At 37.6% G+C, this 12,657-nt stretch overlaps 1 protein-coding gene across 1 annotated transcript in view; it reads left to right on the top strand.

Moving 5' to 3' along the window:
* Nav3 (neuron navigator 3) overlaps positions 1 to 12,657 on the top strand; it is a 762,474-nt gene that overhangs the window by 729,674 nt on the left and 20,143 nt on the right. Inside the window, exons 30-34 of the mRNA XM_036169458.1 lie at positions 740 to 914; positions 5,208 to 5,305; positions 7,592 to 7,687; positions 8,488 to 8,656; positions 10,127 to 10,362. Of these exons, the coding sequence (XP_036025351.1) occupies positions 740 to 914; positions 5,208 to 5,305; positions 7,592 to 7,687; positions 8,488 to 8,656; positions 10,127 to 10,362 (774 nt within the window). The remainder of the gene's footprint in view (positions 1 to 739; positions 915 to 5,207; positions 5,306 to 7,591; positions 7,688 to 8,487; positions 8,657 to 10,126; positions 10,363 to 12,657) is intronic.

Below are 12,657 nucleotides of genomic sequence, written 5' to 3'. Positions count from 1 at the left end.
GGATTAAAGGTGTGTACCACCACCGCCCAACTTCTGTTATGGCTTACTCTTCCCATTTTCTAGCCACCATTTCTGGCTCTGTTCTAGTGGCTGTCTGTTCTCTGACCCCAGATATGTTTATTTCGGGGAACACACAATATTTCAGGGAACACAATACCCACCACAGCCAGCAAGTCCCAGTGATCCCCGCCTCTATCCCTAGTTTGCCCCACCAAGAACTAGTGTTACATGTATATACAGGGTACTCAGTTTGTCACATCTGTGCTGGAATCTAAACTACTTTTATTTGCTGATCCATCTCTTCAGCCCATTTTTTTTTTTTTTTTTTTTTTTTGGCAGTACCGAGAACCAAATTTAGGACCTTGCAATTGCAAGGCAATCCACTCAAATACTGAGCTATATGCTTAACCTTAAAATTTATTAAAAGTATATTTTAGCAACAGGATGGGACATATAGCTTAGTATGGAACATTTGCCTAGTGTGTGTGGTTTACTACACAGTACCGCAAATAATGACATTAGCAATTGTGTCTGAATTGGAGGATGTAGCAACTCATGCATGGGAAATGGAGGAAGGGTTCTCTTTTCTTCTTTGAAATAAAATCTTGTTTTCATAATGTGTGTTTGTTTGGCATTTGACCATAGTATTGAACAAGCATACAAATGAAGTCTGCTACAAAAATTTGTGTCATTTTTCTCAAACTCTTTTTTTTTCCCACCTTGTATGTCTTCATAACAGAATGAAATTGAAATATTGAAAGCTGAAAATGACCGGTTGAAAGCGGAGACCGGTAATACGGCTAAGCCTGCTCGGCCCCCATCTGAATCCTCAAGCACTGCATCATCATCATCTTCTCGCCAGTCCTTAGGGCTTTCGCTCAACAACCTGAACATCACAGAGTCTGTTACCTCAGGTGAGTCAGTGTGTGTGTATGTGCTCAGATCCCAGCAAGCTTACTCTGCTCTCCTTGGGGCTTGGGAACAGCCGGAGTTCAGGAAAATCTTCCCTGTCTTCAAAGTTCTCAGAAATAGCTAAAATTTATCTTATGTACTTGTTTATTTTGTTTGTTTAGTTAGTTACTTCTGGTATGACTGGGTCTGGCCTGGAACTAGCTATTTAGATCATCTGGCCTTGAACATACAGAGCTCCAGATGCCTCTCCCTCTCAAATCCTGGGACTTTGTTTTGTAATTTTAGAAGAACATTCCCTAATACAGATTCTTAGAGATACAGTTTTCTGTATTTAAAAAAAAAAAAAATTCACAGTGAAGCACTTCTATGATTATGAATAAGATGAATAGAGATAACTATTCTCCATGGTGATTGGCCCTCATGAATATAACAATAATAACTCCATGCCCGTTAATAGAGTTTTCAGTGTACAGAGCCAACTTCTAAATGACTGCACTATCCTTCATGATGTTGGCTAGAGAGTATAATGCTCCTCTATCACCCATTCTGTAGCTCTATTAAATTTTCAACAAAGGAAAGGAACATGCTGGATTCTTTATTGTATTCAGAATACTAATGACAGAACAAGGGTACCGTTCTGATTCGATTTCAAATAGAGTCATATGACATAATTTCATCTTCATATCTGATGTATAATTCAATTATAAGGTATATCTCTTCCTGTGACATTCAATCACAGACATAGAATTTCTTTTAGGACTTGTTTACGTAGGTATCTGTGGTAATTGCATGGTACAACCACCAGATGACACTGAAAACTAATGATACACATGTTCCTGGCTAAGTAGACAGCACTGTAGAACCAGGATGCTGAACCAAATGTACCTAGATGCACAATGATCAGAAGATGAGATGGAGGAAGATAAGGAAATGATATTAAATGGTGAAATTGAATACATTTTTATTAAATAACATTTTCCAAATAAAAGTCAGAATTTTTTTTAAATTCTATTTTGATGGCCTTTCATAATATACAAAGAAATGCTATACAAATGCTTTCCTTCCTTACATAGATGGGAAAACAAATGCTTCAAATAATTCAGACAAACAATGCTTATAGCTGTTTAGGACTGTAGCTTACTGTCCCACTAAAGAGTTGCGGAGAATTCATGACTAGAGCGTGTATTCTCCTGGGGGTTGTTACCTCAGGTGATCTGGGAATCTCACCAGAGTGAGACATGCCACAGCCATCCCACTGCAAAGAGGAGAATTTGAATATTGAGCACACAGAGAAAGGAGTAAGTCATGTTGCAGTCACCAAAACTTAGGAGCCATTTAAAATGGGTCATTTTTTAAATAGTATCTTTCAGCTTCTCAGTGGTCCCTCAGAGTAGGTAGTCCCCAGTTCATTTCACATAGGAATGAACCAAGGCTTAGGACAATGACTGTGGTCATACTTGTCAAGATCATATACCCAGCAAATAGAATAAGTAATGTGTAAACCCTGTTCTGGATGAATCAATGTCTGGAGTTTTCACATAATTTTCCCTTAATTATCCATCTATGTAAAGGCCAAGGAAATCACTCATTTGTGTAAAGGTATGTGTTTACTCCAAGTTGTCAGGAGAATTTCATATTTTAAGCTTAGTTTTAAGAATTATTATAACATGAAGTGGATGACAGACATGCCAGGTTGTCAAGCAAGGTATATCCCATTTGAAGGACAGCTACCCACTCAGCATTATTGCAAAGGACTTCATGCCCTCCACCTACTCTCCATCTTCTCTCTGTCATGACCATGTTCCTAGAACTCCCAGATTTTGTGCTTTTAATGAGTGTGATCTTAGGCTCAGGCTTTTCTGTAGGTATCCCAGTAGCCTGAGCGAATAACCTGAACTCATTATGTAGTTAAGGCTGGCCTTGCTCTCCCAATGTCCCTGCCTTTGCCTCACAATTTGCTACGATTACATGGACCACTATGACCCAAGCTCACGGTCAGCTCTTAAAATAGGGGTTTTTTCACTTTTTTTTTTTTTTTTGACTGAACCATTTTCCTGGCATTTTGCTTGCCTAGGACATCTCAGCCTGCTGGTCTTCTCCCAAACTTCACCTCCTATGGAAGTGCCGATCTAGGACTTTCTCTCCCATCAGTTCCTGTCTGTTTCACTGCCCTGGTTATTGCCAGCAGATTCTGAAATCACTTTGTTGAGAACATGCATCCAGACAAGCAAGAAGTTTGTTTTTTCTACTTTGATGTGCATCTTAATATCCAGATTAATTTCTTTTTTTTAATGCTTACTAAGTATTTACTGGATACTTATAAATATTTATGAGTAACTAAGCATTTTGAATATTTATGAGTAACTGAGGAGGAAGCTTGGCCATAAATTATAAGAAGTTCAGATAACGAATAGCCAATGGCGTGCTGCTCTAAACTCCAGAAATTCAGAACAAAATAATTTAAATCATCTTTAAGAAATAATTTTATTAGGCTAATAGTTATTATCTACATAGGATAAGTTTCATAATTCAATATATATACATTCTATAACCACAAGCTCAGGCTGGTAAGTGTTTCCATCTCTTCAGATGTCAATCACTTCTATCCTTTGAAAATTTCATTCTATTCTAGTCGTTCTGAAATATACCGTAGATTTTTTTGAACTCTTAGTTATCCTTACATGCTAAAGAATGGCTAGAAATAATTCTATAAACTTGTATTTTTGAAGACAATAGCTAAGAAGGAAAAAAGACTATGACAATATCTTCTAGGAAAATAGGTAAATTTTAGTAAGGATAGTCTTTGATAACTTAAAACTTTACAGTGAAGGAGAGTACTGGGATTGAGCTCCATGGGAGAGCACTTGCTAAGAATATATAAAGCTTGTGGGGGGTGGTGTTGCAAGCCTTTAATCCCAGCACTCTAGAAGCAGAGGTAGATGGATCTCTGTGAGTTCAAGGCCAGCCTGGTCTACAGAGCAAGTTCCAAAACAGCCAGGGCTACAAAGAGAATCTATCTCAAAAACACAAAATAAAAAAATAAAAAGAATTCACAAAGCCCTGCATTCAACCTACTTGCAATAATATTAATAGTTATTATAATAATAAAACTTCGAATGAATTTTTTTATATACCATAACTCTAAAAGTTCTTTATTAATGATACGATCTTTAAGTAATTTTTGCCTTTTCCTTTGCAAATTAGGCATTTAATTATTATTTTTGTAATAGAAGCCATTCCAGGAAGTTATGGTAGCTCACATCTGTAATCCCAGTACTCAGGAGACAAGGATTGCCATGAGTTCCAGGCTAGCCTGTCAGAAAATAAGACCCCATCTCAAAAAAAAAAAAAAAAATAGAAAGTTTCCATTTTCAGGAGTCATCTTAATAAATTGTTTTGATGATGCTAATAATCACAGTGTTTGTATGAAATTATCAGTGCAGCTGGGTCAAACACATACATTCATTGCATGTAATTAAATTATCTTTATCTACAGAATAGTCTTCATATTTGGCATGACTTCATAATAGCATCATTGCTGAAGGAAAACATATATGTGGGATGTTTTTCATACCAGTTCTTCAAATTGAACATGTATCTGCTATATTTTAAATTTTAATATTTAATCTCATTTTAAAACTGATATTATAAATGCTAGTAAGATTTACCATGCTTTAGCAACTATTAGAATATTGCTTTAAAAAAAAGCCAGACTTTTAGTTTTGAAGCTGTTAATGTAAAGGGTCCGGAAGAATAATGAGTAACATACTTCTATAGGTATGTACAATGTGATGCTTAAGAAGATGCTTCTTAATAACAATACCTAATAATGATAGCTATAAAGAAAGTGCTGTTGCAACTCTATCATGTACCAAATGCTTGGGAAATGTTTCACTTGACAGTCACTGGCATCTCAGCACCTTTGCATTCATAAAATAAAAAACTGGGTTGCTTCTCAGTTTGCTACAGTTAAAATGGTACCTAGATATTACATAAGTATTGTCTAGACCTAGCTGTAATAGAATACAACGTATCTCCTCATTCAAAGGCAGTGGCCCAACACTTCAGAAAAAAAAAAAAATCTTTGCAAGCAGAAATAAATTCTTAAATTGAAATCTTAGTCCCACCATGAGGTTCATCCTCTTGAGAGCTGAGGATTTTCTAACCACTTAGGCTAACATAGCAGATGGGTTTCATTGGACTATATTTATAATCTGGGAGTGAGAGAAGGTCACAGGAAGCATGCCTAAGTTAATGGCACTCTGTAGTGACTATGTTTCTTTTGGACCCTGTAGATATTTTGCTCGATGACACTGGTGATACAGCTGGACATAAGGATGGCCGCAGTGTGAAGATTATAGTCTCCATCAGCAAGGGCTATGGTCGAGCAAAGGTACTTCTCTAATCTTACATTCTTTGTAAGTCAAGAATTAGAACACTTCTAAATTTAGATGTGCTGTATGTCCGAGGGTTTGTTCTTGTAGTTATCCTGCTTCTTTGCATTGGTGCCAGCTGAAAATGTTATAAAAGATGAGAGGATAGAGACAGGAAAGGAAGGACATCGCCATGCACAGGTCACTAAGGCTGTTGATGTGATCGTTGTCCAAACAGAAGACCATAACGTCATGAATACTGAAGACGTCAGAGCAGACAGTCTCACATTCCATTAACACTACTTTCTATGTCCATTTTAAGCATAGCCCTACCTACTTGAGCAGGCAACTGTGTAACTTCTGTATTCAAATACTGATCTCCAAATTAATGCTACTTGATTCTGTGTCCTAAAATTCAAAGGGATTTTTAATTGAATCATTACTTACTAGCCCAGAAGAATGCATATTTGTATTTTTTAATCAAAAATAATAAAGTATTTCAAAGTTGGAAAATAATTAGGGCCCTCTAATTTAAAAGTGAAATGCTGTTTAGGAAAATGGTGGGAGGATTCCAACATCAGAATCTTCCTGCCTGGCCTGCAGACCTGTGCCTCCTTTTTTTTCCCAAGTGGCCATTTACATCTTGTGGTCTGAGGGAAACCTAAGCTACGTCTAATCTAAAAGGAGCTGTTCTAAAGCATTGTGTAAGCACCCATATTTGCTGTACTATAAACATACTAGAAAAACAGTTTTCCCATCCAGAATAATAACTCTAAATAACAAAGTGTTCAACATCTTTTCCCAGTACAGTCCATGAGAGTTGTCAAGGTATATAAGGACTGCCACAATAAAGTGACATGGTAGAGACTGCTTTAAAAAAAAGTATTTCCTACCAGTTCCAGAGGCAGACAAGTCCAAGATGGAGCTTCTAGCCAGTTTGGATGATGGTGCGGGCACTCTGGTTTGTAGATAGTCAACTTCTTAACTGGTTCTCATAATGCCTTTCCTGGTATCTCTGAAAGGAAGAGAGAGGCTGTACTAAAGACATTACTCTTACCCCGATGTCCTCACAGTCATGGTCTGCATTGACCCTAAATGTCTCACAGAGGCCTCATTGCTCAGTCATTACTACTCTGGAGATCAGGTGTTCAGCAAATGAATTTGGGGCATATAAATATTTCACCCCTAACAGTACTAAAGGAAGTATCAAAACCACTTAGCTAAGCATTTGTGAACTTTTTCTTAAAAAAAAGAAAGATTTAACTTCCCAGTTAGATTAGATCTCAGTACAAATGGTGATGATTATTTACACTGACAGTGTTAAATATTACAGATAAAGAAACTGAGGATTAGAGTCAGCAGAGTGATTAACCTCTGATCATATTTCTTGATAGATGCTTTCTAGATGAATTCTTAATAGGTAGCTACTATGTGTTATAGAATCCATGCATTCTAAAGGCTTGGATCAATGATTATTTTACTACACTTTAATGGTCACTGTGGAAATCAGGTTTGTAACTAATTCTACTTACTGGCATCACAATTATTATTTCATATAATTATTTCCACCTAACCACCCCAAAAATATTCCAACCTAACTACAGCTGACAGAATCTTTGTATTTCTCATATTCCCAGAAAAAAATCAATAATCCACCCTATAAATAATATAGATGTGAGAGCACCATTTCTACTATTAAAGTATTCTCCAAAGTTCTGTATGTTTCTCTTGTGGGTTCTTAGAAATTTTCTGGTAACTTCAAAATCACATCTGTTTTCAAGTAGGTAAATATCATAGCAGTGTGGATAACTTTGTTGTTAAGGAGGCATTAGGTATTATGTTTAAATTTAAAAAAAAAACTGCATTTGTTTTATCAAAGATAAAAATCATAAATTTGTAAGATAAAGTTCTATCTTTGTTTGACAAGATCCATTCTGTCTTCTATGTCTTCCTTCCACACAGCCTCTAAAAGGAGGGATGTGCCAAGTGCGTCAGTATGGAAAGCAATTCTCTGTGATACTTCACCCTGCCTTCCTTCTGAACAGCTTAGGCATTAGTTTTCCTTTGCCTACTGTGCCATTCACGCTCTCTTTTGTTATTGTTGGTGTTCTAGCTATTACTTTATTTGCTTGGTTGACTGATTCACTGGGGTATGTTTTACTTTATATAACCCACCATATGCAGTCTTAAGCAGCAACTACATTATTATATAAATAATATATTAAATTGGAAGTATAGTGATAAATTTAAAAAAAAACTATTTGGCCTTCTCTCTCTCTCTTTTTTTTTTTTTAATTCTCATTAAGGACCAGAAGTCTCAGGCATATTTGATAGGATCCATTGGTGTTAGTGGAAAAACTAAATGGGATGTCTTAGATGGTGTCATTAGGCGTCTCTTTAAGGTAAGCTTTTGAAGGTAGCTTATCAAAATATCAATCAGTTTTCATATTTTCCCATTTTTGATGTTTTACTTAACTTTCATAGCTTAGATACATCTGATCCCCTCCCCATCTCAGTGGGGAAAGATTTCTCTCCTTGTACCATTTAATATAACAGTTCTTATATAGTCAGTCCAAATTTTCTTTTAATTTTTTAAAAAATGTATTTGTTTCTCAGTTTAAATGAATCCCCAGGGGTGCCTTGATCCTGGAGGACATTGGAATAGAGGGGAGGGACTAAGGGGAAGGTGGGGGTGGGGGCGGGAGGGGGGAGGACAAGGGAACCCATGGCTGATGTATAAAATTTAAAACACATAATAATAAAGAAAAAAGGAAGAAGAAGAAAAAATGTATTTGTTTTATATGTCTAAGTGTTCTGCATGTAAGTTTGTGCACTGTATGCATGCCTGATGTCTGTGGCCAATAAATGACATCAGATCCTTTGGGCCTGGAGTTACAGATGGTTCTGAGCTGCCATCTGGGTTCAGCAACTGTTCTTATCCACTGATCCATCTCTTCACTCAAAAAGCCTACAGCACTGGGTATTCCCATGGTACTAAGTACTCATCATGCCCAACCCTGATTAGCTTCTGAGATCAGAGGATCTTGGGTGCATTCAAGGTGGTCTATCCGTAGACAAAACTTATGAATCAAAATTCTTGATAAGAAGCTTTATATCCACATGAATTTGTATTTGTTACGGATGAGTTGAAGGTCTGTTTTAACTTATATATATATTTTTGTGTGTGTGTGCATCACTTTAGGAATATGTGTTCCGGATTGATACATCCTCTAGTCTTGGTCTGAGCTCTGACTGTATTGCTAGCTACTGTATAGGAGATTTAATTAGATCCCATAACCTAGAAGTGCCTGAACTGCTACCTTGTGGATACCTGGTTGGAGATAATAATATTATCACTGTGAACCTGAAAGGTAAAAAGAAAAGCACAACTTTTACCCAGACCCCTCCTTTTTTTTTCTTTTGTACTTGCCATTTGTTAAAGTTTGCAAACAATTATAAATTAATTGTATTAACCTCTGACATAATTTTAGTATGAAATGAACATTGGTTTGTCTATAAATAGAGTTCTGAAGAGTTACCAAGACTTGTAGAAGAAGGGTAATAAGCAGGATGTCAGCTTTAGATATTTTTCTATCTCATCCTTATAAGAAGAGCTTTCTATTGCTGAAATTATTAAGGCCACTCCACATAGTTAAAAGGGAGGTTTATTTAGTGGTGTAACTTACAACTGAAGGGATAGGTTGCAGGGTCTGAGAAAGGTATGGCACAGTCTTGCGGTGTTCTCTGGAGAACTCTGCTCGGTCTACCTCCAGCGTTCAGGGTCCTGGAACCAAGAGAGGCCTCTCCTTTGGATCCTGGGTCTTCAGCATCCTCCCTCAGCCTTGCCTTGTAGGTGTGACCATTACCAAAGCCTCAATGGGGGTTGGAACTTCTAGGCCAAGGCTGGAATGGCTACCCACTACAGCTTTCAAAGGAAGTTATTGTGTTTCCAGTACTAATATATTCATCATCATATTTTGGAGCTAGAAGTATGTGTATTCAATAAACATTCACAGCAGATAGATAATAAAAGTCAAGAGATAGAGATGAGGTATGCTGCTTCCTGATCTTCGATGGTCATGACTGGTTATAGCTAGTGGAACATCTAACACAGGCTTGCCTCCCTAGTTCTTTGTTTGAGTGTATTTGAGAATGAGGAGGTATCTACATAAACTGTGGGTTAATAGTGGGATTCGTCAATATTTGGTTTTATGATTAAAGTAATTGGGTTAGTAAAATGAAATAATGTTCCACTCTTCTTAATCCTTTACCAAACATTGTAATTTATATTTTTTCAAAAGCTTTCATGGCTGTACAGCTGTGATGCTTTATGAGTGACAGAAGGTAATAAGGATGGGGTGGAGAAAAAGACTAAGTATTGTCCTTTCAGTTTTGACTTTTTGAGACAGGGTCTCACTGTGCAGTCTCAGCTGGCCTTGAACTCATATTGTCTTTTACTATGCCTGGCCATTTCCCCATCTTGCTTCTATAAATTTTACACATCTCCCTTTTTTCTCTAACACCATAGTACATCTCTAAGAGAAATTAGCACAATTATTTATTTTAGTAAATTTAAAATTATATTTTTCTTTCTTTAAGAAATATTGGAAAACCTGCAGCTGGCAGCAGAAGGAGCCTAAGCAGCTTAGATGTTTGCTGTTCATTCTTATCAATGTTCGAATGGCAACCAATGCTTGCAAGTTAGAAATAGTTAGAAAATTATTTTGCAAGAACTACATTCTTATGAATAACAAAGCTTTATTTTTGTCATATTAATATATTCTAATTCTACAAAGAAAAAAACAATAATGCTTATTATTCCCTTTGTTTTCTTCCCTCAGGGGTAGAAGAAAATAGTCTGGACAGTTTTGTTTTTGATACACTGATCCCTAAACCAATTACCCAAAGGTACTTTAACTTGCTGATGGAGCACCACAGAATTATACTCTCAGGACCGAGTGGTACTGGAAAGACCTATTTAGCAAACAAACTTGCTGAATATGTCATTGCCAAATCTGGGAGGAAAAAAACAGAGGATGCAATTGCTACTTTTAATGTGGACCACAAGTCAAGCAAGGTAAGTCACAGAACACTAAGAGAACAACTGTTATTTTCCAGAAGTGTCTTCAGCAATCAAGGTTTAAAATTACAGGCAGCTCACGTGTCACACATGAGGAAAAAAAAAAAAAAACCTATTATGTCATTCACTACTATTATAATCTAGTGGGCGAACAAACTTTGCTTTAATTAATGCTCACAAAACTACTATTTTTACTAACAGTCACTTACCACATTTGGGGAAAGTCACTGGGATTATATGGAATAAAATGGTAGGGCCTTTGTTGCTGATGTCCCTTAAGATATGCATTGACAAAGTGCTGGACAAGAAAGGCAGTGATTTATGATGCTGTAGAAACAAGAGGGTTAAATGACTCCACAGGCAGAGCCTGGCTGTATAAAAAGACAATATTTGGCTGAAGCATGAGAAATGAACAGAAATTAACTGGGACATTACAGGAATTGGGATTGATTTGGAGATAACAGTAATACTCGCAGAAATTCTGGGAAAGCAGCAATTTGCTTACATCAAGTCTCCAGGAAAATTCTGCAAGAGAAGTTTGGGAAAGTGAGGAATGTTGCAGTGGTTCACCATTCTAAACCCAACCCGTCTGTTGTTACATTGGCATGCGAGGCTATAACACCTCACTGGCACTTCTATACTTAGTAAAATAAAGAGTACTAAAATAGGAAGTAGATGATGGTTACCGTGTTCAGAACACTACACTAGTTTTCCCAGTTCTGTTTTGTGTGAAACCTGCTCCCGCTTCTTCCCCAGGGTACTCGTAAGGAGGGAGAAGTAAGAAATATTTGGATAGAAATATAGAGGAGAGAGAGAGACAGATAGAAACACAGGGTAGCCTCGGGAGGACCTGGATCCTTATTCACTGGCCCCTTCTGTCTCTTCTTAAGGGCTTTTTAAAGGACGGCCAAGGGTTGAACAAAAGACCTCTCCCTAGCACAGCCAAGTGTAGACCCTTCTAAATTCCTGGTAACCGAGCACTAGTCAATCCATCCCCTTATGCAGCCCTGCTGGGTAAAGCAAGCTCAGCTCTCACTAGGAAACCTCTGTGGGCTCCCACACTGTTAAAAATCTCAGTGGCTGCTACCTGAGGCTGCTACCCAGTGAGAGAGAATCATACCACAGTTTTCAAAGTGGCCAAGTTTAATGGTCTAAACTCACCAAGCCTTTCAGTGTGTTGGTCGGTTTCTTGTCACTATGATAAAATGCCTGAGATAAACTGAGGGGGCCGGGGATTCATTCTGGCCCACAGTTTCTGAGAGTTCAGTTCATGGTCAGCTGGCCCTATTGCTTAACCTGGCAATGCAGAACATCATGGATGCAAGAGAACTTGGTGAGATGGAGAGGATCATCTCATGGCAGCCACAAGTTAGAAAGAAAGGGAGGACACTGTATACCCTCTAAAGACATGGTCCTGGGGAACTACAATGTTTCACCAGACTTTCCCTTTGAATAGCCCATTCAGTATCAACTCATCAGCAGGTTAGTCAATTGATGTTAATTGATTAATGCAGCCCCTTGATTCAGTCACTTCCTCAAAGCCCACCAACCAGCAAGTAACTACTTAATACCCAAGCCTTGAGGAGATGTAGAAAATCCATCAAATCTGAGATTTCAAGATAAACGGTAATGTTACCCCAAAAATAAAAGTTAATGTTACCCCCAAGATAAAAGGTAATGTTACCCCCAAACCTATTGGATTCTTCATATAAGCCAAATGTATAACTAAATGAACAGACCCATCTCTGTGGGATGGTTCATTAAGTAGCGGGAACATTGGGGACCGTTACTCAATTCCTTGGCACCTTCTTTTTTCTCTCAACTCTAGAATGAAGGAAAATGAAAGGCTGTGGGAAGAACTCAAAGGAAATGTGTGTGGATTTGTTTTGTTTTGTGTTTGCAGTTGATGGCTATATAGAAAGATACAGAGATAAACTATCCAAAGTCACAAGCACCCCAATGGAGATTTCTTGCACAAGTACACACTTACCCCCACCCCCAACATACATATACCTTGGTTCAAAATTCTTCCCCAACAATAATGGACATAAAGCACAATGGGGTGTCTTAAGCTTAAATGCATGTAGTCTGTAAATTCTGAGTATTTCTTTGAAGTTGAGTACTTTCTAAATTTGTGGTTGTGCCATTCTTTGTCACTGGGACTGAAGAATGGCAGAAAACCCAAGGTGGAAAACTTGACTCCTCTTTAAGCTGCATTAGAGGGAGACATTTGTTCATTTGTTCCCACCTGCATACTTAATGTCTCCTGCATTCCCCTTTCTTTGTATCTCC

Source organism: Onychomys torridus, chromosome 20, assembly GCF_903995425.1.
Source record: "Onychomys torridus chromosome 20, mOncTor1.1, whole genome shotgun sequence".
NCBI lineage: Eukaryota > Metazoa > Chordata > Mammalia > Rodentia > Cricetidae > Onychomys > Onychomys torridus.
This window is presented reverse-complemented; position numbering and strand designations above follow the sequence as displayed.